The sequence below is a fragment of the Saccharomyces mikatae genome, assembly GCF_947241705.1.
Source record: "Saccharomyces mikatae IFO 1815 strain IFO1815 genome assembly, chromosome: 13".
NCBI classification, from domain to species: Eukaryota; Fungi; Ascomycota; class Saccharomycetes; order Saccharomycetales; family Saccharomycetaceae; genus Saccharomyces; species Saccharomyces mikatae.
The window spans coordinates 269229-295872 of record NC_079268.1 but is presented as its reverse complement, the minus strand read 5'-3'; the positions used below and the strand labels follow the sequence as shown (position 1 = coordinate 295872).

The 26644-nt window shown below is 37.3% G+C and overlaps 12 protein-coding genes across 12 annotated transcripts; 3 read left to right on the top strand and 9 right to left on the bottom strand.

Annotated features, from left to right (window-relative positions):
• Window positions 1-67: 67 nt before the first annotated feature.
• On the bottom strand, window positions 68-1693 carry HXT2 (hexose transporter HXT2; the record flags this gene model as incomplete). Its single annotated transcript, XM_056224719.1, has 1 exon — window positions 68-1693. The coding sequence occupies one exon, from the start codon at window positions 1691-1693 to the stop codon at window positions 68-70; it is 1626 nt and encodes a 541-aa protein (XP_056078609.1).
• A 1679-nt stretch (window positions 1694-3372) lies between these two features.
• Window positions 3373-4590, bottom strand: ANY1 (Any1p; the record flags this gene model as incomplete). The annotated part of the gene is made up of 1 exon (XM_056224718.1): window positions 3373-4590. The coding sequence occupies one exon, from the start codon at window positions 4588-4590 to the stop codon at window positions 3373-3375; it is 1218 nt and encodes a 405-aa protein (XP_056078608.1).
• A 450-nt stretch (window positions 4591-5040) lies between these two features.
• On the bottom strand, window positions 5041-5580 carry ADI1 (acireductone dioxygenase (Ni2+-requiring); the record flags this gene model as incomplete). Its single annotated transcript, XM_056224717.1, has 1 exon — window positions 5041-5580. The coding sequence occupies one exon, from the start codon at window positions 5578-5580 to the stop codon at window positions 5041-5043; it is 540 nt and encodes a 179-aa protein (XP_056078607.1).
• A 1487-nt stretch (window positions 5581-7067) lies between these two features.
• Window positions 7068-9035, top strand: PLB1 (lysophospholipase; the record flags this gene model as incomplete). The annotated part of the gene is made up of 1 exon (XM_056224716.1): window positions 7068-9035. The coding sequence occupies one exon, from the start codon at window positions 7068-7070 to the stop codon at window positions 9033-9035; it is 1968 nt and encodes a 655-aa protein (XP_056078606.1).
• An 875-nt stretch (window positions 9036-9910) lies between these two features.
• Window positions 9911-12034, top strand: PLB2 (lysophospholipase; the record flags this gene model as incomplete). The annotated part of the gene is made up of 1 exon (XM_056224715.1): window positions 9911-12034. One exon carries the CDS (start codon window positions 9911-9913, stop codon window positions 12032-12034), a length of 2124 nt encoding a protein of 707 aa, XP_056078605.1.
• Window positions 12035-12345: 311 nt separating this feature from the next.
• Window positions 12346-13518, bottom strand: TAF4 (Taf4p; the record flags this gene model as incomplete). Its single annotated transcript, XM_056224714.1, has 1 exon — window positions 12346-13518. The coding sequence occupies one exon, from the start codon at window positions 13516-13518 to the stop codon at window positions 12346-12348; it is 1173 nt and encodes a 390-aa protein (XP_056078604.1).
• Window positions 13519-14050: 532 nt separating this feature from the next.
• MVP1 (Mvp1p) lies at window positions 14051-15586 on the bottom strand (the record flags this gene model as incomplete). The annotated part of the gene is made up of 1 exon (XM_056224713.1): window positions 14051-15586. The coding sequence occupies one exon, from the start codon at window positions 15584-15586 to the stop codon at window positions 14051-14053; it is 1536 nt and encodes a 511-aa protein (XP_056078603.1).
• Window positions 15587-15885: 299 nt separating this feature from the next.
• On the bottom strand, window positions 15886-16479 carry AIM34 (Aim34p; the record flags this gene model as incomplete). The annotated part of the gene is made up of 1 exon (XM_056224712.1): window positions 15886-16479. One exon carries the CDS (start codon window positions 16477-16479, stop codon window positions 15886-15888), a length of 594 nt encoding a protein of 197 aa, XP_056078602.1.
• Window positions 16480-16923: 444 nt separating this feature from the next.
• On the bottom strand, window positions 16924-17388 carry MIX17 (Mix17p; the record flags this gene model as incomplete). The annotated part of the gene is made up of 1 exon (XM_056224711.1): window positions 16924-17388. One exon carries the CDS (start codon window positions 17386-17388, stop codon window positions 16924-16926), a length of 465 nt encoding a protein of 154 aa, XP_056078601.1.
• Window positions 17389-18434: 1046 nt separating this feature from the next.
• Window positions 18435-20552, top strand: CDC5 (polo kinase CDC5; the record flags this gene model as incomplete). Its single annotated transcript, XM_056224710.1, has 1 exon — window positions 18435-20552. One exon carries the CDS (start codon window positions 18435-18437, stop codon window positions 20550-20552), a length of 2118 nt encoding a protein of 705 aa, XP_056078600.1.
• A 1289-nt stretch (window positions 20553-21841) lies between these two features.
• YPT7 (Rab family GTPase YPT7) lies at window positions 21842-22468 on the bottom strand (the record flags this gene model as incomplete). Its single annotated transcript, XM_056224708.1, has 1 exon — window positions 21842-22468. One exon carries the CDS (start codon window positions 22466-22468, stop codon window positions 21842-21844), a length of 627 nt encoding a protein of 208 aa, XP_056078599.1.
• Window positions 22469-22884: 416 nt separating this feature from the next.
• On the bottom strand, window positions 22885-26157 carry VRL1 (Vrl1p; the record flags this gene model as incomplete). Its single annotated transcript, XM_056224707.1, has 1 exon — window positions 22885-26157. One exon carries the CDS (start codon window positions 26155-26157, stop codon window positions 22885-22887), a length of 3273 nt encoding a protein of 1090 aa, XP_056078598.1.
• Window positions 26158-26644: the final 487 nt, after the last annotated feature.

The window sequence follows — 26644 nt, the reverse complement described above, 5'->3', positions numbered from 1 at the left end:
ATAGTATTAGTAGCCATCAGCCTTAAAAAAAAAAGGAGATGAAGCTATACTGAGCACAACCTTTTACTTATTCCTCAGCAACTCTCTTCTCTTTGGAGATCCAGTTACCAGACTTCCATGGTTTGATACCTTCGACATACATTTCATTAACTTCTTCTAATGTTAAGCCCTTTGTTTCACAGACAAAGAAGAAGACGTAGAAGAATGAAAATACCAAGCAGCCCATGAAGACATAACCATATGAAAAACCAATGGCACTTGTGATGAAAGGAGTGAAGAACCCAATCAAGAAACCCCAAATCCAGTTAGCACCAACAGCAATAGCCATAGCACGATTTTTGACACGAAGAGGATAAGATTCAGCGACAATGACGTAAGCAATTGGAGCCCAACTAATAGCAAAGAAGAAAATGAATAAACAGGTGAAGACAATCATGACATTACCAGCAGCCTTGGAAGATGGTTGATCCTTACCATGTGGATATAAACTTGTGACACCAACAGTAGAGAAGATCACAAAACAAATAGCCATGGTAGCAGAACCACCTAATAGACACTTACGACGGCCAAATTTGTCGACAGTGTATAAGGCGACAAAGGTGGATGCGAAGTTGACTATACCTAAAACAATAGATGTTTGGAAGGAGTCTTTCATGCCAACAGCGTTGAAAATAGTGGTACCGTAATAGAAGAAGTAGTTGTTACCAGTTAATTGTTGTAAGGATTGAATCATAATACCCATAATAACACGAGGTAAAATAGCACCCTTGCTAGAGAATAATTCTCCCCAGGTAGCATTACCGGCTAATCTCTCAATTTCCACATTGGCCAATATTGTGTCCATTTCAGCAAGAATACTTGGATCTTCAACTGTGACTTTGTTAGATTTAGCCAAAGAACGTTTAGCATCTTCGTACTTGCCTTTTTCGACCAAAAATCTTGGAGATTCAGGAACCATTAGCATACCAGCGATCATGAAGATGGCAAAGGCAAAGTTCAAACCCAATGGAACTCTCCATTGGACTGAGTTGGAGTAGTCCTTAGTACCATAGTTGGTACAATAGCCTAAGAAAATACCTAGAGTAATCATTAGTTGATAGAAAGAGACACAAGTACCTCTAATGTGTTTTGGCGCAGTTTCAGAAATTAAAGTTGGGGATAGAACAGCAATACCACCGACACCCATACCAGAGACAATTCTGCCGATGAAATATTGGTACCATTTGTCACTAGAAGCAATTTGAATCACAATACCAACGATGTATACTAAAACGACGCACATTAAACCAATTCTACGTCCATACATATCACCTAGGCGTCCCAATGTTAACCCACCAATAGCACAACCAATATTGAAAATACCAACAATCAAACCAGTCCTGACATCGGAAAGATAATAAGTACCATCAGATTTCATTTGACCAAATCTTCTTTTAAAATCGGTTTGGTTGACAAAACCAGAGATAGTACCAGTGTCCCAACCAAAGACAAAACCACCAAATGCAATCATTAGACATAAACAGATGACAGTCCAATAAGCCGAGATTGGTTTTGCTGGAAGTTCAGCATTAGTGTATTCAGATTTAGTTTGAATTGGAGACTCATCAGTCTCTAATTTCTGCACCACTGGAGTAGAGTGCACGGAAGTTTGTTGAGAGCCACTTTCAATGCGGCCAGCAGCGAATTCAGACATTTTTTTTGTTTAAAAAGTCTTGTTGTAATGTTTTTTGTTGTTGTTCTTCTAAGCTAAATATAAGAGTAATAGAAAATGACAATCTCAAATCTGTTTGAATGAAGAATTGTAATCGCTTTATATATCATTTATAAAATCGAGACGAAGACAAAGTTTGATGAAGATTTTGCTGAATTTTGGAAAAATGTGGAGAATGGATGACTTATGCTGTTGTCCACGTCAATTGTGTGGCCTATTACTATCAGTGAGCGGCGTGCTATTAACTTTTTTCCCAGCCCTACTTCGCCATCGCAAAAACAAAAAGGCACGCATGGCTTGCGAAAAACTAAAATGGTGGAAAAACAGGAGAAACCCACCCTCTTACAGTTATAAGAAAACCCGCAGGAGAGAGATTTCGGAAAATTTTGTTCAGGTAAAAGACCCCGCTTTTCTCCGGATTCATTAAGACTAGATTAAGTTAGCGGTTGCGCCGTGAGGGGAAAAATAAACATGATAATACTACGGTCGTATCTAAGGTGTCATTTGTGTGGGATGAGAGAAAGTAGTTAATGAAAAGAAAAGAATCTGCTTTTACGGAAAATTTTGATTTTCTTTTTCCTCCCCTCTTCTCTGCTGCTTATTTCTTCTGTATGGTACAAATTCTCTTAGATGAAGAAAAATATGGGGAAACCAAAGCCACGTGGAGAAAAAGTGTAGTAGGCCCGGAAGAAAAGAAACATAAAAAGAAAGTCCAACCCATTCTTTTCATTAATTTTCCCCGGTTCTTTTTTTTTTCTACGGTATCTTTATAGCAGTTCTTTAGTACTACTTTTTTTGTGCCTTAATTGACAGGTCAATACTAGAATTTGTTTGATCTTTCGTGACTACGAAACCTTATCTTCGTTTAGATAATATAATATAATTCTCCGTTTGCTCCAAAAGAGAAATGAGGGTTTGTTCTTTTTTCCTATGTGATAAAAGTTTTGACTTTGTTCATTTCACATTGAATTGGTGAAACGTTTCATACCGAAGAAACCTTTTTTCGGTCTAAAAGCCCTAGGTACCACATGTGTTTTAGAGGGGGTGTACAAGTCACTTAAACCATACCGATTATGATACTCTTTGCAAATTAATTTGGGGCAAATATTTATGTTTCTTTGGGCTTCTGGCACTTTTAACCAAAAGATCCTTCGGTCTTAGAGTATACAAGTTATAATGAGAAAAACTTACAAAATAGTGCGCAGACACTATGAAAGCAATACGAGAGATCTCTCAAGATATATTTTCCCAACAAGTTAACTTAAAGACTCAAGCCTGACATGAAATGAATTGCCGGTAGCACAAAATATTTATCTAGATATATGTAAATGTCGTAGAATATTAATTAAAAGCAACTGTTGAACATTGTCCACAAACGGCATTGTTGTCGCGGGCCGTGAACCAGAGAAGAATACTACGAGACAAACATTTTGGATGTTTATATCATCAGATCGTAAGTTCATGAAGAAACTTTTTGTGGGAGTGCGATCATATCATTCTTTTTCTTCCAACAAAGCGTAGAAGAGGTATATTGAAGGAGAGGAACTACAACAATAATCATGTTGTACGTGGGATATGCATGCATATATATACTAAATTATGAATGCATATAACTATATAAAAACCTCTATCAACTTTCTGTTCGCAAACCCGAAAAATATTTATACTGTTACCGCGTGTTCCTGAGATTTACCGACTTGATCATTTTGAGGTGAATCTGACGTATTATTACTATCGTGTTTTAAGGCCTTTTCGACATCTTTTTGTAAGGTATTAAAAAGATCCAACTCGTACATTTCGCTCTCATCTTCATCCGAGGGCGCATTACTGTCATTGGGATGGTGTTGATGCCTTAGCTTTGGATAGTAGTATCTATAATAAATGTATTGACCACCAATGTAAAAATCTAATGACATCTGGAATAATGCAAAAATGACAAATAAGGCAGATATATTTTTTGCGCCAAATATCAGGTACGTGATTTTCAACGTATCGCCACAAAGCCAGCTTACTAACAGAATTAATTTGAAACCTTGGACCGATTTCAATTTGTAAAGAATAGCAATTTGTGGTAATGGTAAAAGGGACTCTACCAATAAACCCAACGATCCTATGATAGAACCTAGTCCTTGTGCTAGTGAATCCCAATTTAAGATGTTAGAAATGAAAAAAGTGACTAGTAATTGGACAGTTGCAAAAAGGGCTAAGAATCTCCAGAAGTTTTTATCGTTATCCCACTGCCAAAATGCTCCAATTCTTTTAAAATTAGGGTCAAAGAATTTTAAAATTTTGTAAAAGAATGCCAAGAAAATTTTGAATGAAAATTTCAACAGGTTTGTGAAAGATAGTGACCGTATCAAGTTCTTCCAATCTTCACTTAGAAATTTCGGTCTATTAATGCAACTAAAAAACTCGAACCATATGTCGTGAATCAAATGTGACAGTGACTCTACATCGGTTAGATTTTGGTACTTGTATTCATCAGGTCTATACTTTAAACTTGTTCTTAGCAAGATCAGTTGAATAAAAATCATCACCAATGACTGTCTCAGCAAAGTAATTTCGTATGGTGTAATGAGGTAATAAGATATCCTTAAAATACTAGCGATCAACATTGTGGCACATATATCTATGGAAAACCCCAAAGCAGTCTTACATTTCTCGATGCTAATGATCGTGGTACCATAAGAGAATAGGGGGGTGAAACTGATCAGATTGTTGGCGATAAATTGCATTGTAAGCCATTCAGGAATATAAAATTGATCAACTTTGGGTAGGTACGAGTATATGGTATCACTCATATCATATGTCGCAACTTTAGAAGTAGCGGCTGGAACGTTCCCTATCAAAGTAGCACCTGCCGTTGTCGTGATTGACATCCTCCAGTTTTATCTATGAACGGTATAAGTTAATTTTTTTGGGTTTATAAAAAAAGGAATGCAACTATATGCGTATAGTTTTGTATAAAAAAAGTGGGCGTTGAAACCAAATCAAAAATATTAGATGTCGTATCGTTTTTGGCTTGCGGTGTCGTCGAAGTTTATGGATGATGGTAGAGATTTGCTTTTTGTTATTACGACTGTAGTCTATACTTTTCACTATGCTCCATAGAAGTATGGAGATAAATGAAGAATGTAATGAATATTTCACCATCATCTAGATATAAAATAATACGGAAATAGTTCAACTCTCAGCGTTTCTTTTTCCAGTTTTGGTGTTTTCCCTTTCCATATTCACAGATCGAAAGATCGTTTATGACGAATAGTCACCCTGCGCCACCTTCAAACATATAGAGAAGATATTAAGAATGTTATATTATAGTAACAGTATTAGTACTGATTGATCTGGGCAATATAGTCTTTGCGTACGGGCAACGAATCTGCCCGAGTTGATCTGTTAATAGCTTGCCACTTTGGTTCGTCCTTAAATAACCTCAAAGCCTTGATGTGATTGCTAGTCGTCAAGGTGAAACGATGATAAATGCCAGGCGGAAGAATTAGTAGATCTCCCGGCTCCACTAAGCACCTGATCCAGTTTTCCGGTGTAGAAGAATCTCTGACATCGAAATATCCTGTGCCTTCAAGGCAATATCTAATTTCTTCGTCTTCATGTAGATGTTCCTTGTAGAACATCGCTAATTTTTCATTGAAATCTGTTTCACTTTTGAAAGAACCTTTATGAATATCAACCACATCTCTATTTTTATATTTTCTTTCCTCGGCTATTTCGTCCACTTCCTCCTCATTTGCACAGTATTTATAAATCACACCCAATTTGGCTAGTTCATCCAAGGAAAGTTCCGTTCCAGAATCGTGGGGTGCGCGATAATCGGAGTCGTCCTTGTTATCATGGATGTATACTTGCACCATTTTCAGTCTTTCTAGCTTAGTGTTTTCTGATTTTTGTTGACCTGCGGCTGCCACACTCATTCATTCTTTTTATATCTCGACGTTTTTCAATATGCGTATTTCGGTGTTATCGACCAACTGTGGCGTCGGCCTATCGAGCGGCTCCTATAAAAGCACTTTTTAGTCATCGACCCCATGAAGGCTTACAAAAGCTGCCTTTCATCTTACCCCCAAGCTAACTTGTAATTTCATGCTTCACAAACATAGAAAAGTACAAAAAAACTATATGACTTGTGCACGTTTGAATCATCAGCCAAACCGCAATTTCTCCGCCTTCTGCATGATTTGTAATGGAAAAAAGAGGAAAAACAAAATGTGTCAAACCTACGTTTGAATTAAATACAAAACTAATTCAAGAATAAAATGAGTTCCCGCAATCTTCTTCCAATGAAGCAGTGCCTTACATCGTTGAGATTAAAAGAAAGGCACATGATCCGTCTTCGTCCTATACAGAAGTCACAATGTTCTTGCCCCTAAAGGAAACATAGCTTTCCACCTGAGCGAAGTTTTTTGCAGGCAATCAAACTCGCTTCGGCCTATTGTTTACCGTACCGGCAAAGCACAAGGCAGTACCAGTACTCCGAATACCATTTTTTTCTCATTTGGAGTCGTCATTGCTGCGCCTGCTAACACATTAACGTGGTGAAGCAATCCAATTTGCTCCCATAAAGCTCCAATATGGAGACCAACATAGTTACCCCTCTTTCCTTAAACCCTGACGAACTCTTGTAGCACCTGGTGGCTGCCCACCTCTTTCAAATGTTCAATACAATGCTGAAATATGGGCACACGACAGTGGAAGCCACTTACAAACAACTGTCAAAAGTGTTCTCACCGACTACCTACTTTGATTGGAGTCGCATGTTTTCAGCCCCTATCGTCCCGAAACTGCCCTGCGTAATAGCGGCGCAGTGGGCCCTGACGTGCTATTTCTTTGAAAGGGCTTGCGTATTCTGCTAAAAGAGAGGCTCACTGAAGTGGTGTATGGGTTCTTTGCTCGGACTTCCAACGGAAAGACCCAAAATGTCCGTCCTTAACTTAGCCCTCCCCCCGCGGGTATGCGGTTCACACTTATCTACAACGGGAAATAACTTTATCCGGTCAACAGCAACTTGTCCGTCTTATTCGCGCACATTTTCTTAGTTAGGTAAAGCTTACGAAGACACCTCCTACTACTGCTACTACTACTACTTGCGAGATGACTTAATTTCTATATTTCATTCTCGCTGCTTAAGAAACCCTTGCGTTCAATATATAAAGACACTAACGCTGTAAAATAACAAGACCGTCTCTTTGCTATACGGCTTCACATCTGAAAGTTTAAAACTATTTAGCTATCCATTATTTTCTATTTCATACCTTTTTTCTTTCTTTTCTCTCCTTACAACAAATAATAAACGAGGCCATCGTTAAAAGCGAAGCAAAGGTAAAGGAAAACAAATTAAACAATGAAGTTGCAGAGTCTGTTAGTCTCTGCTACGGTGTTGACAGCGCTAACAGAGAATGTTGATGCTTGGTCACCCAGTAATAGTTACGTCCCTGCCAACGTAACTTGCGATGATGATATCGAGTTGGTTAGAGAAGCCTCCAGTCTATCAAAGAACGAAACTGAATGGCTGAAGAAGAGGGATGCATACACTAAGGAAGCTTTGCATTCTTTCTTGAACAGGGCCACTTCGAACTTCAGCGACAATTCGTTGCTCTCTACTCTTTTTGGTAGTAACTCTTCCAACATGCCTAAGGTTGCTGTAGCCTGTTCCGGTGGTGGTTACCGTGCCATGTTGTCCGGTGCCGGTATGATTGCTGCTATGGACAATCGAACGGATGGTGCTAACGACCATGGTCTTGGTGGGTTGCTGCAAGGCGCAACTTACCTGGCGGGTCTGTCAGGGGGTAACTGGTTGACGAGTTCTTTGGCGTGGAACAACTGGACTTCTGTGCAAGATATAGTGGATAATATGACAGAATCCAATTCAATCTGGGACATTTCCCATTCGATTCTTACTCCGGGCGGAATCAACATCTTTAAGACTGGGAGCAGATGGGACGATATATCAGACGATGTGCAGGCTAAGCAAGATGCCGGTTTCAATATTTCTTTGGCAGATGTTTGGGGCCGCGCTCTTTCCTATAATTTTTGGCCGGACTTGTACCATGGTGGTGTAGGATACACATGGTCAACTTTAAGGGAGGCAGACGTTTTCAAGAATGCAGAAATGCCATTCCCTATTTCTGTCGCGGATGGTAGGTACCCGGGTACTACCGTGATCAACCTAAATGCCACTCTTTTCGAGTTCAATCCATTTGAGATGGGCTCTTGGGATCCTACATTAAACGCATTTACCGATATAAAGTATCTAGGTACCAATGTTACAAAGGGTAAACCAGTTAATAAGGGCAAATGTATTGCTGGTTTTGACAACACCGGTTTCATAACTGCCACTTCATCTACTTTGTTTAATCAATTCTTATTACAATTGAACTCCACCGGTTTACCATCATTCATCGCTAATTTAGCCGCTGATTTCTTAAAAGATATATCCGACAATAGTAATGATATTGCGATTTACGCCCCAAATCCATTCAAAGAAGCTGATTACCTTCAAAAAAACGCGACTTCCAGTATTATTGAATCTGATTATCTATTCTTGGTTGATGGTGGTGAAGATAATCAAAACATTCCATTAGTCCCATTGTTACAAAAAGAACGTGAAGTAGACATTATTTTTGCGTTAGACAATTCTGCTGATACTAACGACTATTGGCCAGATGGTGCCTCATTAGTTAATACCTACCAGCGTCAATTTGGTAGTCAAGGTCTCAATTTGTCCTTCCCATATGTTCCAGATGTAAACACATTCGTCAACTTGGGAATGAACAAAAAGCCAACATTTTTTGGTTGTGACGCAACGAATTTGACAGACTTGGAGTATATTCCACCATTGATTGTTTACATTCCAAATTCAAGGCATTCGTTCAATGGTAACCAAAGTACTTTTAAGATGTCATACTCTGATTCAGAACGCCTTGGTATGATAAAAAACGGGTTTGAAGCTGCCACAATGGGAAATTTTACTGATGATTCTGATTTCTTAGGCTGTATCGGTTGTGCCATCATTAGACGTAAGCAACAAAGCCTAAATGCCACATTACCTTCTGAATGTAGCCAGTGTTTTACCAACTATTGTTGGAATGGTACAATTGACAACAAGTCTGTTTCAGGCATAGGTAATGATGATTATTCTTCTACTTCCATATCTGGCTCCGTTGTTGCTACCTCCGCCTCCGCCTCCACCTCTGGGTCTTCCACTCACAAGAAAAATGCGGCCAATGCTATAATTAACTATTCTGACCTAAACACGAATACTTTTATGGGGGTGTTGAGTGTTATAAGTGCCGTCTTTGGTCTAATATAAGTCCTCGTCTTGTCACTAACTATTTCTAAATGGATAGCAAATAAGCAGTACACAAGATCCGAAGCGCATATCGCCTCTCTTGTACTATTTTTTGCAAACCCTCAGAACATTGCGAATATAAATACCTACATATCAGTACCTTTTCTACATATGTATGTATATGTACGTACATTCACAGCAGTACTTTCTTTGAACGTATATGCATACATACCAAATCCAATGTTTGAGATAAGGCTTTGCAGGTGCGATTGATACCTCTGCATGCGAAACCACACCTCTGCACCTCTCATTAAAAAGGAACCGTTTACTTCTCTCAATTTTGATTTTTTGCTTGAAGGTGGATTGGAGATGCCCCAGTCTAGTTGTACGACAAAGGGCGTATACAATAGATGATTTCCACGAGTACCTTAAGGACATATTTATTGACGGCAGTGCCTTCAACTAAGTTACCGTGGTACCAAATACAGCCGGCCTGGTTGAACTGGGAAATAAGGTTTTCTTCGGCTCGTATACATAGAAAAGAGCCTACAAAGGGACGCGTTTGTTGCCTTTTTCAACAATTTCTACCCTGCGGACCTTTCTCTCGCATGTTCTCCATCTTGGCATTGTTTACCAACAGAAGAAAGTGAAAAAAAAACAAAAGGAAGCGAAAAAAATTCAAAAAAGGTAAAAAATATAAGCTCAGGTTTTCGTTTTTGATATCTCAAGCGAGTTAGAGTATAGCTTATATATGGCCACATTGAGTTAGTTTTATAAGGCATCAGAAATGTCCCACATCTTATTAGTCTTGTTATGCAAATCCTTTCAAGCCATACCAAGTGTTAGAAACAGATTAAGATTTTACGCGCACTAATAAAGTAATAATTCTTACGCTGATGAAACTACAGGATATATTTCTAGTTAGTTCGCTGATTTCTGGACTTTCACTCGCTACAGATTCATCGTCGGCTACTGGTGATGGTTACGCTCCATCAAAGATCTCTTGTCCTGACGATGGTACCTCTTTAGTTAGGAACGCATCTGGTCTATCTACCGCTGAAACAGATTGGTTAAGTAAGAGAGATACTCACACCACGGAAGCTTTACATTCATTCTTAAGCAGGGCTACTTCTAACTTTAGTGATACTTCTTTACTATCCACTCTTTTCGGTAGTAACTCTTCCAATGTACCAAAAATTGGCATTGCATGCTCTGGTGGTGGTTACCGTGCTATGTTAGGTGGTGCGGGTATGATTGCTGCTATGGACAATCGTACTGATGGTGCTAACGACCATGGTCTTGGTGGGTTGCTACAAAGTTCCACGTATCTATCTGGCTTATCAGGTGGAAACTGGTTGACAGGCACTTTGGCATGGAACAATTGGACATCTGTACAAGAAATTGTAGATCATATGAGCGAAAGCGATTCCATCTGGAACATCACAAAATCGATTGTAAACCCAGGTGGTTCTAACATGACTTATACTATTGAAAGATGGGAGTCTATTGTTCAAGAAGTGCAGGCCAAATCCAACGCAGGTTTCAATATATCCCTGTCAGATTTATGGGGCCGCGCACTTTCTTACAACTTTTTCCCAAGCATGCCAAATGCTGGTTCTGCTTTAACCTGGTCTTCTTTGAGAGATGTTGATGTATTCAAAAACGGTGAAATGCCCTTACCAATCACTGTTGCAGATGGTAGATACCCAGGCACCACCGTGATCAACTTGAATGCCACCCTTTTCGAGTTCACCCCATTCGAAATGGGTTCTTGGGATCCTTCGTTGAATGCTTTTACGGACGTGAAGTATTTAGGTACCAAAGTCACAAACGGTAAACCAGTCAACAAGGACCAGTGCGTCTCTGGTTACGATAATGCTGGATTTGTTATTGCTACCTCCGCAAGTTTATTTAACGAATTTTCCTTAGAAGCCACTACTTCAACCTATTACAAAATTATTAACAATTTTGCCAACCAACACGTCAATAATCTATCCCAAGATGATGATGATATTGCCATTTACGCTCCAAATCCCTTCAAAGATACAGAGTTTGTTGACCGTAATTATACCTCCAGTATTGTTGACGCCGATGATTTGTTCTTAGTGGATGGTGGTGAAGATGGTCAAAATTTGCCGCTAGTCCCGTTGATCAAGAAGGAACGTGACTTAGATGTGGTGTTTGCTTTGGATATATCCGACAATACTGACGAATCATGGCCAAGTGGTGTCTGCATGACTAATACTTATGAGCGTCAATTTTCTAAGCAAGGTAAAGGGATGGCTTTTCCATATGTTCCAGATGTGAATACCTTTCTTAACTTGGGCTTAACCAACAAGCCAACTTTTTTTGGTTGTGACGCAACGAACTTAACAGATTTGGAATATATTCCACCTTTAGTTGTATATATTCCACACACAAAACATTCATTCAATGGTAATCAGAGTACTTTGAAGATGAACTACAATATCACCGAACGACTTGGAATGATCAGAAATGGTTTCGAAGCTGCTACAATGGGTAACCTTACTGATGACTCTGGATTTTTAGGTTGTATCGGTTGTGCTATTATTAGGCGTAAACAAGAAAGTTTAAATGCCACCTTACCCTCCGAGTGTACCAAATGCTTCACTGATTACTGTTGGGATGGTAAGTTAAGTACCTCGACTAATTCTGAATTATCTCGTAACGGTACATATCAAAATGGTGCAATCGCCTCCGCAATCTCCGAGGCTACTGATGGTATTCCAATAATGGCTCTCCTAGGTTCATCAAGCTCCGTAAATAGTACATCCAACTCAACAACATCCGCTTCATCAAATGGTACCTCAAACTTAACTTCTTCATCAAACACCACTTCAAACTCAAACTCAAACTCTCCATCTTCTGTTTCTGTCTCTGCAACCTCTTCTTCTTCCTCAACAGGAAGCAAAGCAAATGCTGCCGCCATTTCCTATGCGAACATTAATACCTTCATGAGCTTGTTAGGTGCAATAACAGCAGTATTCGGACTGATTTAGAAAATTTCTATAAGGAAAATGTATATAACAGTTTATAAAAGAAAAGATAATGACGAACTTCATGTATTCAATGTATATTAATATGAAGACTTTGCTGCAATTGGCGAATAATGACTGTTCTCAAAACATTTTCTTTATTCTGTACCTAAGCAGACAAAGAAAGATAGGATGGTCTTCAATAACTGATAAATGATATGGATTACCGTTTTCTTATAGTAAAATCCTTTTCTTGTCAATCTTATGCTCTCATATCAGAGTTTATTTAAACAACTATATCTTTAATTATTACGAATAATAGAAAAGATGGGCACTTAATCTCTGATCTTGGCGTAGCCCTTTGAAATAATGGTCTGAACACCATTTCGCCTATTTTCGAGTGCGAATAGTAAGTCCCTCATTACTATACCAGGCTCCTCTCTAGCTTCTCTAAACTTTAGTCCACTTTCTCCTCTAGCTGTGATGTCGGAGGCGACCTTACCTGAAGATTTTGCTCCCAGGGACGTCGGTTTATTGACTGATGAAGTTAGCCAACCATATTGCTTTTTACTACCGGCTCTAAGCCCGGCAGTGACGTTTGAGGCCCTGTGTAGTGTTTCTTCGGAATCGATTTTATTTTCATAATCTTCTTTCTCAAGTCCTAATGCAATTCTCTTTTTTACACGCCTCTCTTCTTCCTTTTTCTGAATTAGCGCAATAGCTCTTAAAGCCATAGAAACCTCACTTCTTCTGCCCGAATTTATCTTAACTGCTTTTCTTCTATGTCGGGAAATGACAATAGCATTTGTTAGAATATCTCTCATATAGTTTTCGCAGGCGCTTGACATCATATCCAAAATTTCCGGATTCTTCGTAGGGGTCAGGTTAAAGTTTTGTTCTTTTCCAACTTTTTTCATATAGTTAGAAACTTGTTCGGGGTGAAGGAACGGTAAATGGTTAGGAACCTTCACGTTGTTTATTTGAACTTGGGATTTAGAAGCATTAATAGAAGAATTCAAAAGCGCTTCCTCCTCCCTGACATCGATACCTGCAGAAAATAGAACATCTTGCATTTTGTTTGGATCCGATTGTTGTTGGGCATTTTGTCCTGGGAAAGCGGAGGTTTTGCCTGTTCCATCCTTAGAATCCGCTTTGCCTGTGCTTTTATTTTTCTTTTTATCATCTTTCTTTGGTAGAGCTAGCCCGACAGGACTAGAAAAAGCATCACTAGTATTTCCATTGCTTTCACTTCTCAAGTTGGTGGTGGGTGGTACATTCTTAGGAAGAGAAGGATCATCCGTCCTACCTATTGGATTATGACGTGCGGCAGATACACCCGTGATTGATTTTATATGATTGGGTGATGAAAACCTATGGGATAAATCACTGGTATTACTTGGCGATAAATTAAATGCTGGTTTCGTCCCTGGTACAGTATGTTGATATTGGGGTTTGTTCGATGCTGGCACTCCAGTGCCATCAGATGGTCTCTTCGGCGAATTTGCCATTATTTAATGAACCTGAAAGACAATATATGTGCTTCGAATGAATAAAAACTTGTTAAATGATCAGTGGAAACGAGGTTATATGGTGTTTTGACCAAAAAAGTCTTCCATTTGAATTGCTACATGTTCATGAGAATCTCCTTCCAAATATGTATGTACAACTCATTCAGTTTTCACGTCAAGATCATTTATGACGAACAATATGCACTGAAAAATCGCCATCTTTTGTATTAATGAGCATAGTTACTTAACCATGTAATCGAGCTGGGTCATTCAAGTAATCATAGGCCTATCAGTTACAAAATATAAAACAACCCAAGAATGCGAATTAGGCATCACACATTATACCTAAAGGAGATTTTTTGAAACGAAAAGCAAATGAAACGATTCATAATGGTACATATACTTATTCTATATATCCAACTGTTTCGGTTTATCACATCAAATAGATCTCATGAAACTCCTCTACTATCGTCACAGTAGGCACCACAGTAAAGTACCAAAGTGAGACTTGTTATGGTTTATACCATAGACTTTATTCACGAGTGATAGGCATATCCATGACGCTTGTAACTAACTTTTCCCACTCGTTCAGTTTGAGACCGGCATAATTAGAGTTTAATTTTGCCCAGTCTTGAAAGGCACGTGTTATTAAAAATTGAGTTTCTTGGAAAATCGTGAATTCCTCTAAAATACACTGCCTGATCAGCCAAGCCCTATTGGACTGCTCTATTATACTCCTTCTATCCTTCTGGATGATTTTTTTTATCCTATCATACTCAGCTCCGCTGACATCTGGCTTCCCCTTCATTGATTCCAATTTCTCTTTATTTAATTCAACATGGCTTTGTAATTGAACCACGTTATTCGCAGCCATGATTTTGTATCTTTCAAACAAACTTCTCAAAGAGAGTAAGATGTCTGTGAAAATCTTGAATTTGGGGGACAGTTTTTCCGATACTTCTTCTGTTTCCTGTGTACAGATGTTACTTGTAGTTTCTAGGTGTTTTTTAATTATACTTAAATTGTTATTAATGTCCAATATGGTACTGTTTTGTTGGACTGGATATAGCTTTGGAGTTATTTCGCCAAAATTGTCCACTAGCGTTTCAAAGAAGTTCCTTTCGTGAACCATTTGCGTAATTCTTTTTTCATGTCTTTCTAAAAGTAGCGTAATTCTGTACCATAGATCCATAGAAGTGTCAATACAAGATGCGGCCTGGTTCCAATGTTCTGCAAACTCTTTTTTCCACATTTTCATAAATTCTTGTGATATCTTTTTATCAGTGAATTCATTTGACGTATCATAGGTTGCTTGTTTTCTCCAACTTGTTAAGTCAGTGCGCACGGTTAAAAATGTTAATACCAAATCATCATTGCTTAATTTAGGGTGCTTCATTACTAAATTGATGAATCTAGACAATCCTATTTTCCTTTTCTTCAGAAAAATCTGATCCGCACTTTGAGATCCAATTCTTTTAGGAGGCAGTTCAGGGATCATTCTAAAAGGGTACCTTTTCAAAAGAACTTCTTTTAGCCATAAAAAATCAGAATATCTCCTTATGACAGTACGATCTTCGGAAGGAGAAGTGCCTGGTAGAGCAATAAGGTGTTTCACTAGATAATTTGCGTGCTTAAACAGTAAACCCTCTCTTTCAGGTATCTCCTCGATTGTGATAATGTCAGCAGCTAGAGGTCTGTATGTTCTTCTAATATTATTGGACCAATCATATATATCAGTTTCAGTTTCTTCTGAGTTCGAATTTTCAGCATCATTCTGGTCTGCAACCGTTTCGTTAGTCATTATACTGGAAGTCCGGTGTATACCGCCTCCACCAAGAGTATTTCTATTATCATCCCAGATACTTTCTTCAACCACATCATCTGCTGGTAAAAACCCAGTATCTTCCTCATTAGGTTCCAGCGATGCTGAAATATTCAGAGTATTAAATTCGCTGGAGATCCTGTTAAAATCAGAATCACTATTGATGGTAGGAACGACAGGATCGTCATCTTTCTTCCACGCATTAGAGCTGGTATTCCAAGGATCACTCTCTTTGTAACTATCCATTATTATTTTACCCCAAGCGTCCTTTCCAGAATTCAAGATTAATCGCTTTTACTATTTTATCACCAACTAATTGAGTGAAAAGAAGCGGTGGCCACCCTGTCTTCATAGTGCTTTCCTTCTTTACTTTTTCTTCTGGCGTATTTTTGTTAAGGCGCACACTTTAGGCGAAAGTGACGGCAATACCAAGATGATCTGGAACTAGGACATATTGAACGTCGTGAAGTTTGTGAAGTAAAAAAGTCTTAATAGATTATGAAAGAATATACAGTTCAAGTAATTACAGTGTCAGAATTGTACTGCTAACGGCTAATGGTAGGTTCAGATTCCTGGGTTTCGAGGTTCCACCAAATGCATGATAACATAAAAAATCCTATCAAAAATATTCTATCCCGTGGTTGTAAGTGTAAATGAACTTCATAGGGGGGTTGAACATCCGGTAATTTCTGCACTGAAGAATACTTCTTTTCAATGGTTTTTGACATTTTTTCAGGAAGTAATGATCGATCAATTTTGATTCGTTCATTTATTAATGTGTCTTTTCTGCCTCCATCTACCTTTATGCTTCTTTTCGTATGTGAATAGGAATCGTACGTGATAAGCCTTTGTAATAGGTCGGATTTTCGACCAGATATTTTTAAGCCTCTCGATTTGCACTGCTCTTTAAGTACTTTTACTGTGAATCGCTGGAAAGGCGTCATATCATTATTCTTCATTAAAAATATTAAATGGCTCTTCGTTTGGGTACTATGTACATATCTGTGTAAGCTTACTCCGAAAGCTTCTGAACGTTTCAACAGGAAGGTACACGGTAATGAGACTGATCTTCCTAGTCCAACCGTCAGTATACCTAACGACTTTCGTGAACCAATTATACCCAATATAGAAGAGGACATATTCCTTCTATCTGAAACTTGATGTTGTTAATCAGGGTTCGTTAGTGGTTTTTTTCGTAGTCATGCTAATCATATGCTCTTCTAAAGAAGAGCATAAAAATAAGTAAATAAACAAACTCTTCGAAAATATTACGTTACCCTTCTCTGTTGAGAGTTTCACCGAAATGTCAGCCACACCACGCAGAAAGTGTAGATGATTATGAAGTCAGCAAATTGAATAATTTTGTTTATAAAAGTTATTTACAGACACATAAAACAATTGAGGCGTATATATATAATGAAAGTTGTTTGGCACTTATCCATTTACATTTTCTTTCCATGTTTTCCGGCAAAGCATGCAGGTTCTGTGAAACCGCTAACAAAAGAAAGATTGAAATGACATGGTCCTAATGTTTCTCAAAATGTGTGACTTAGTGAATATTTTCTAATTTTTTGAGCTCAGTCTCAGTATTGGCGTGCCGCTTCTTGACAGGCTTTTAGTTGCTGCAAATAATAATCACATATTTGGAAGTTTCCATTATTTTCATCCAAACAGCGTGTAAAGTTTCTTGCATCTATTTCACATGTTCTTCCCATCTGCTGGTCCATTTGGGTCTGACCGGAGACGTTGCTCATATTTTGCTGTTGCTGTTCAACAGGAGCAGAGTCAGACCCAGATCCAGAGAACATACCTGTAATTCCTGCACCTAAGGTGTGACCAATGGTACTACCAACGGCGACACCTGCCGCAGTAGAAGCCATTTGCGCAAACATGCCTGGTTGTTTTGTTTGGGCACTTGCGGCCGGAGGATGTGAATAAGTATTTGTTTGTTGTTGAGGATGAGCTGGAGCTGCCATGGTGGATGCTGATCTTGTTTGGGTAGGTCTTGACCTAGACATAGGTCTGGATGATCCTCTTGAACGTGCCATGGTTGATATTATATTCCTTGCTGCTTACTTCTTGGTTTGATTTTTATTTAGAATATAGTTTCTTCCTTTAGAACCTGCTAACTGCGCGAGTGATTGGTTTATATAGGACGCGGATATTGCGGCGGAACGAAAGCGCTTCTGTTTTTATAATTTGCACAAGGTGGCGTTTGCCGTAAAAAGAGCTCACACATCATATAGCCGAATCTCGGGAAATGAGGATGTTTTATTAATATGCCCCTTTAGATGAGTGAAAAGACGATTATCTTCTGTAATATATAAAAAAGTAGAATCCACAAGAAAACAACATTTTTCCATATAATTAATATTACTAGCTTGATGCCCGTTGAGGGAGAAGTCTGCATCTAGCCATTCCCTTGCCCCTCGGCGTTGTGTATCTGTTATGTAAAAAGAATCCTAGACGCTCACATGCGGTTACCCTACATCGATGTTTTATCCTCCGTATGAACGTACTATTTTTACCCGGATTACATATTGGTTTTTTCGCTGTCAAAAGGTATTACCTAAAAGGGCCAAAACAAAACAAACCCAATAAAGAAATTTCAAAATATAGAACAAATAAATATCTCGAGAACTTGGGATGATCTTTGAATGTATATCCTTTGAAACAAGGAATTTATCTTATACAATTCTTCCTTTACTTCTACATATTTGTATACATATAGTGTAATTGAAGAGTAAATAGAATTTGAGTTGCAACTCCAAAGAACAATCAGCTTTTGTGTCAAAATCCCAATTCTGTTCTTTTTCTTCCTATTTTTCATTTCTTCAATTTTGTGGCATAGTACTACATTAACTTTTAAGAAAATTCAGAAAAAGAAAAGATAAAAAAGCTAAACTGCATAGCTAATTTTGTATAATTAAGCTGAGAACTATTCCTTTTGTACACAAAAACATTACCTCTCCTACATCTTTTCTATATATATATCCCCTCTCATTTATCAATAACCGTTAACATTTGTTATTCATAAAAATAATAATTATAGCCGTGGGGAGGAAAGAACAGAGTAAGATCAAGTCGAACTAAGATGTCGTTGGGTCCTCTTAAAGCTATCAATGATAAACAATTGAATACCCGCTCTAAATTAGTTCATACCCCAATAAAGGGAAGTACTGCAGACCTTGCAGGCAAAGAAAACCACTTCAAACAAACAAAAAGACTAGATCCGAACAACGATAACCACCATCAACCAGCTCAAAAAAAGAAAAGAGAAAAGTTATCCGCCCTGTGTAAGACACCGCCATCATTGATTAAGACAAGAGGTAAAGACTATCACAGAGGTCATTTTCTAGGCGAAGGTGGATTTGCTCGTTGTTTCCAAATCAAGGATGATTCAGGTGATATCTTTGCTGCCAAAACAGTTGCTAAAGCTTCAATAAAATCAGAAAAGACGAGAAAAAAATTATTGTCAGAAATTCAAATACATAAAAGTATGGCCCATCCAAACATTGTTCAATTCATTGATTGTTTTGAAGATGACAGCAATGTCTATATCTTGTTGGAAATATGCCCGAATGGATCATTAATGGAATTATTAAAACGAAGAAAAGTTTTATCAGAACCTGAAGTTAGGTTTTTCACCACTCAGATATGCGGTGCAATTAAGTATATGCATTCAAGAAGAGTTATACATAGAGACTTGAAGCTTGGTAATATTTTCTTCGATTCAAATTATAATTTAAAAATTGGTGACTTTGGTCTAGCAGCTGTGTTGGCGAATGAAAGTGAACGTAAGTATACTATATGTGGGACACCTAATTATATTGCTCCTGAAGTATTGATGGGCAAGCATTCTGGGCATTCGTTTGAAGTTGATATATGGTCATTAGGTGTTATGCTTTACGCTTTGTTGATTGGTAAACCACCTTTCCAAGCAAGAGATGTAAACACTATTTATGAAAGAATTAAATGCCGTGATTTTTCGTTCCCCAAAGATAAACCAATTTCAGACGAAGGTAAAATTCTAATCAGAGACATCTTATCTTTGGACCCAATAGAGAGACCCTCTTTGACAGAAATAATGGATTATGTATGGTTTCGGGGAACTTTCCCACCATCTATACCTTCAACAGTCATGTCAGAAGTACCAAACTTTGGTAATATTCCTGAAGAGCAATCTCTGGTTAACTTCAAGGACTGCATGGAAAAATCACTATTATTAGAAAGTATGAGCAGTGATAAAAGCCAACGTCAAAAGAAAGACTATATTTCCTCAATAAAATCGAGTATTGATAAACTGGAGGAGTACCATCAAAACAGACCATTTTTACCTCATTCTCTATCCCCTGGTGGGACCAAACAAAAATATAAAGAGGTCGTTGATATAGAAGCACAAAGAAGATTAAATGATCTTGCTCGTGAAGCAAGGATACGCAGAGCACAACAGGCTGTTTTGAGAAAAGAACTGATAGCTACATCGACCAATGTCATCAAATCAGAAATCTCCTTAAGAATACTGGCCAGTGAATGTCATCTCACTTTGAATGGTATTGTAGAGGCTGAAGCTCAATATAAAATGGGAGGTCTTCCGAAATCAAGATTACCCAAAATTAAACATCCAATGATAGTTACTAAATGGGTTGACTATTCCAACAAACACGGGTTTTCCTATCAATTATCAACAGAAGATATTGGTGTCTTATTTAATAATGGGACTACAGTTCTCCGATTGGCAGATGCAGAAGAGTTTTGGTATATTAGTTATGACGATAGGGAAGGTTGGGTGGCAAGCCATTACTTATTGAGTGAAAAACCGCGAGAGCTAAGTAGGCATTTAGAAGTAGTAGATTTTTTTGCCAAATATATGAAGGCCAATTTAAGCCGAGTTTCTACGTTTGGTAGAGAGGAATATCATAAAGATGACGTATTCTTGAGAAGGTACACAAGATATAAACCGTTTGTTATGTTCGAACTAAGTGATGGTACTTTCCAATTCAATTTTAAGGATCATCATAAAATGGCTATCTCTGATGGAGGCAAGTTAGTAACTTACATTTCTCCTTCGCATGAGAGCACCACGTATCCGTTGGTTGAAGTGCTAAAGTATGGCGAAATTCCGGGATATCCAGAAAGCAATTTTAGAGAGAAACTAACATTGATAAAGGAAGGTTTGAAACAGAAGTCCACAATTGTTACCGTAGATTGAACCGATACTAAATAGAGAAAAAGAACGAATACGAAACAATAATCAGTCCATTGATTGGGCCTCACTAATAACTAATACAAAATAACATGAATGATCTTGTTCTTAACGAAGATAATATATAATATTTACACCTAGCATTAATACCCTTTTTATAAAGGTGATTTGCGGAATGAACAAACATTCCCGTGTTGTTTGTCTCTTATTAACCACATCACATATATGCGGTTATTCCTTAGGCAGCAAATTTGAAGGGCCACATCCACCAATAGATGCTATGATCTTACTTTCATATTGTATATGCAACACGATGTAACTTTCCTCTTTTCAGCTTTCCTTTCTTCACAAATACGAAATTCCTTTGAAAAGATTTACACTGAAGATAGGCCATAGTCTTGGAAACGTTTGTAAATACTTGCCAATGGAAGAACGAAAGATTATGAGATAAAAATGCTATCAAGTTAAAAATGCCACTATTTGGTATGCCAAATTATTCTCGACATTCCAATTATATTATCAAATACTAATATCACATACCTCAAGTTCAATATCTCGACTATTAGTTCGGGACAGTTGCTAAAATAGTTGTCTACGAGTTACCTATTTCATAGCCAGACAAGAAGTAATATTAGGTAAACCCATATTCCTGCTTTTTTACAAGACAAAAGGTTTTTCAAAACAATAAACCAAAAATGAACGCTACATCTATAGTTGTTTGCCAGTGAACTACAAAAATAAATTCATTTGAAAGGAACTTTATTCAGTGAGAAAACAAAACATACATTTCATGTCCTTCATAGCAAGCTCTTGCGATGCGAAGTATGCAGCTTCTCTACATTCAGCCAACTAGGCTCGTCCTATGTGTTTACAATTCAGTCTATTTAAAATCAAATCCTGCGTTGACGCGATTTGAAAAAACTCATCTCTTTCTAATAAAATTATATTAGGTTCGGAAATCATATACAATTTTATATATATAAAATTATAATTATTTAAATTTTTATTATTTTATAGAAAAATATTTCACATTTTATTTTACTTTTCTTTGGTCATGTGATTGCTAATAAAATTTTTGTCTTTTAATGATTGTTATCATGCAGTACCAGTCTTGAAGATTAATCAGCAGATCGATTGCACTGGAAGCCTAAGTTTTTAATCTCATGTCCTTTGTGTCCGTAGAGGCTATTCACTCCATAAATGTGGTGGTTTTTTTTTATTTATTGATTAGTTTCAAAGTATACGATCGATATAAAGGATTATATAGTAGAAGACATAATCAAGCGGCGTACAGTTCAACAGCTACAAGAATTATTTTCTCCATCGAGCCGAATATTGATGGCATCATTATAGTCATCTTCGAAAGCTTCTGTATCAGCTTGATTCTGTTGTAAAGCACTTCTTGCTATTTCCTCAAAGGCGGTATCGACGTTAATGGCGTTTTTGGCACTTGTCAGAAATAAAGGAATATCACCCAATGACTTAGCAAGTTCTTGAGCAGACTTTTCTGATACAACTTTTTTAGATTCTTCGGCATCAATTTTATTTCCCAATATAACAAATGGAAATGTCTCCGGCGAGCTTACATTGGCGTGTACTAAAAATTCATCTCGCCAAGACTTGATATTTTCAAACGAACTAGCATTGGTTACATCGTAGACCAATACACAACAATCTGCACCTCTATAGAAAGCAACACCCAATGATTGGAAACGTTCCTGTCCAGCAGTATCCCAAACTTGCATGGTGGCAACCTTATCACCGTCGACCGTCACTTCTTTCGTCAAAAAATCGGCCCCAATTGTTGCCTTATACTGTTGAGAATACTTATCATTGACATAACGGTGCATCAAGGAAGTCTTTCCGACACCAGAGTCACCTAAGATGATTACCTTCAGAATATTCTTTTTTCTAGAAGACATCACTTATTTAGATTTGATAACAGAAATGGTTTCTATACGAATACTGAGCGAACAGGATGAATATATTCCTCTTATTTGTCGGTGTTCCCCAATGAGAGGTCCAATTGCAATGATTGCTTTGGAGATAAAGGTACAGATTAACAAAAGGAACTTCCTCTTCAGTAACTCAAAGCAAAAAGTTAATTCGCGAGATGCAACAGTTACCCGCGCTCAAATTGTGAGGTTACTTAAATACATAATAGTAAAATTGCACTTACAGCGAATACATAAGCTGTCATTTATCTTGATTAAAGAACATAGTGTACCTTTTAGTATACTTATTAAAATTACCCAACTCTTTGTTGCTTTGCTTCAAAAAAAGAATGCTACAAAAAGAGTGAGCCGAAGATAGAATATCTCAACGTTTATATACAGTTCTATATATTTTCTTGAAGAACGCTAATGTTGGTTGCTGCAAAGGCTACAATATTCCGCTGATTCAAACATGCCTTCCTAAATTCCATGTAATTGCTTAACTCCTCGGCTAACTTTTCGTGGGCTACAAAAATTTCACTTCCAAGTTCTTTAAGCGATTTTGAAGAGACCTTAATTTGAACTGCTAGTCTTTGCTCCGATTGTTCACGTTTAGTTTCAATAAAACCACCGAGTTGAATGTGACCAGAGGTATCAGTAGTGCTTTTTGGCTTAACCACACTGGGAAATGCTTTGCGATAGTTTTTGTGTAAAGTTATTAATTCGCCGTAATGTTTCCACCAGTTTGGAATTTTTTCAAGTAATATTAGCTGGACGAGGTTCGACAGTTGAATAGTACATTCTTCTAGGAAACGCACATGCTCTAGTAATTTTGCTAGTGAATAATCATTGAACATATTATGATTTGTTAAATTTCCAGCAAATGCATCGGCAGCTTTAGCATTGTATATACTTTTACCCATTTCGTTAAGATTGTCATTAACATCTTTGAAATCATTAGATTTCAAACTAATAAATATTAAGATCTTCCTTAAAATACTCAGGCTTGCCTTAAATGACGAAATCTCATCAAAATTAAAACGTAGAAAGCTTTGTATCATATTAATTTCCTCTGGTTCCATTGTTTTGTAATTTTCTTTACTTGGTTGTTTTTGATTTCTTTTGGAAGTGTTTATGCGCATCCAATACAAAATCGAAGCCTCATCTGTGAATAAGCTCTTGGGAACTTTTTTCAGAAATAGGAGCACATTGAAACAGTTACTCAACTTGTGCAGTAAGGACATAACGTCTGCTTTTCCAATTATTGTTACATCAGAACGGCTTAATTGTGAAATTTCATCGATATAGATATTTAGTGGCAAAAAGGTAAACGGATTATCTTTCAAAATTGAGCGCAGCAAGCCTTGGATAGTTTTCATGTTGATAACCGTATTTGAAAATGGTTTCTCTGTATCTGAAGCAAACGTTATATTCACTGCAGCATTTAAGTTGTGATACCGCAAAGAATGAAAGTAAATCAACCCAAAAAGTGAATCCTTGGCTCCCCTTTCTCCCACCTTGCTTAGCACTGTATGGTCCTTTGCATAATCAAAACAAGTAAAAAAGGTTGATTTTTGAATTTTTTCTAATACCAGCCGCTGGTCTTTTATAATAGCCTCGATATTATTTAGTCTTTTGTATTTGACATAGACCATTAGTGGAGTCAACCCCTTATAGTTCTCCCCATTAATATCTAATTTTGTGAGTTGTAAAAGGATTGAGGCGTCAGTCTTCAGGACATGTAACAAGTCATTGCCTTTATTATCTGTATGGTCTCGATAGTCAAACGATCTGTTTTGCTTTCGGTACCAAGTATTCGCGATATTAAAGGCTATCTTTACCATCGCTTCATAATTTGGCTGATCATAACTTCTAAAGATAGAAAATAAAGGCGTTTGCCCGCCTGAATTTTTTCGCTTCCAATCAACATAGTTTCCAATGCTTTTGAGTATATCGATTTCATGAGTTAGATAATGTGCCACAGTACGTGAATATTTATCTGTTCTATTGATATACGAAATGAGCTCTTCTTCAGTACAATTAAGCATCATGATTCTTATGAGTATTTTTGCAGCTTCTAAATTTCCTGATTTAATAGATTCTATAAGTAGTGTGGAACCGTCAATCGTTTCGTCTTCTAAAAGGTCTTCTAATGGAAAAATACTATCATACTCAGAAAGAATATCTAGTAAGATGTGGTTTTTATTATTGCTTATACATATAGATAGAATGGATTGTCCTTGACCGTTTCTGTAAGGTAAAATATCCTTGTATGTCGCTAGATTTTCCACTTTATTTGTGACGTTTTCACAGGACAACATATTCACTAATCTTTTAGTTTTCTGGAGTAATACATTAGCTTTTGCCATATTATCAGAATTTTTTTTGAAGTCTTCGAAATAGCAAACCACGGCTTCTAGCGTAGATACAGCATACCCCAAAATTCCGAATTTTGAAGAAGATGAGTTGTTCGAGAAATTCTGCAAATAATAAAGGTGGCTTTTCAAATGCTTCTGTTCACTTCTGCAAATAACGAGCACAAAAAGACTGATTAGTGTATCTGCATCCATTGCTAAATTATTCAATCTCCCTGGTACGTCTAGTTGATGGGAGCCCATGTCAGTGGTACCTGATAATTCTTGTAAAGTCTCAACTAATATCTTAGATTTTTCGGTGTATGAATGGGTTAAAGTTAACTTTTGGAAATGTTTGGACGCTAGATGGACACGTTTTTCAATGAAAGTGACGTCTTGCAACTTGAATTCTCTGAAATCTTTTGAGTAAAAATCTGCTAATAAGTGATTAATTGAAAAATATTTGTATTCTTCAGTGCCTACTTCATAGCTTTTGAAATGTGAAGTAAGTCTAGACCAAATATCATCATAAAGATTCAACTCAAAATATTCATGTATAAGATCGTAAAGATTGGGAAATTTCTTGAAAAGGGAGTCGGACTTCATTCCTTCAAACGCTTGCTGCACAATACATTCAAAAATCTTCTCAGATGGATCATCACTGGGAGCAAGCGTTCTATAATTGGAAAACATTTCACCCAGTTGTGTTAACCGAGTGGGATGAATATGCAATATATTTTCAAATGACGACCTTTCTTGTTGAGAAGAGTCTAATGACAGATTGTGCACAGAATATACACTTTTTGGTATTTTTTTGTAACTGTGGAAACATTGTAAATAGTCATTAGGTACAGATTCGCAACTTAAAGGCTGTTCTATGTATATTATAACAAAATCTGTCGCACCTTCAAAGTAGTCATTGAAGTTGGGTAATATCTTTGTACCCAGAATTTTTAGTCTCCGCCTTACTTGAAATCCATTCAAAGCATGAATGACATTATTTTTCCACTGAATAACAACAGTTTTACCGTCTAACGTTTCATAATGACTGTCTCGTGAATTCGTGTTTATAAAAGAGTTTTCAGTCATTAGCAGTATATGAGAGTTAATAAACTCAGCATTATAACAAAGCTCATGTAACGGTAGTTTGGTCTTGACATCGTGGTAATTTAAGAGGTATTCTGAAGGAGGTGCTAGGAGAATAAACCTACAGGTTTTCAATGTTGCGAAAAGCTTTTTTAATGGGGATTTTTCTGGTTCAGGACAATTAAATATAGCATTAATTAGTGGATTTAGTAGCGTAGGCAGATGGGAAATTGACATTATCAACCCTAGCTAACTCATCGACTTCCCGCTAAAGAATTCAAAATTAGATGATCCCTTTACTTAAAATTCGCAACAGACAAAAACTTCGGGCAGCGGCAAAACTGAACCAAGAAAACCTTCTATCATAAACCTTATTGAATGAAGCATCGTTTACGTTTACATATATGTATACGTGTAAAAATAAGCGCAAGGTCAGGTTATCACCTGTATGTGTTCTGATCAATATACTGATATGTAGATCTAGTGGTTGATAAAATTCTCAAAGAGAATAAAGCTTAGTCTGATAACACAAGAAATTAAGCATGATAAAGGAAAGAAAAATTTACAATCCGTTTAGTACAAAACATAAAAATTCTTAAATGGACCTGACTTTGATTTTGAGTGTATAGTGGAAATTCCCAAATTTGGCTTCCACTACAAAAAAACATATCACATCCTTGATCCAAATAGAAATCTTGGAAAATCCCAAAAAACTCTAACCCTT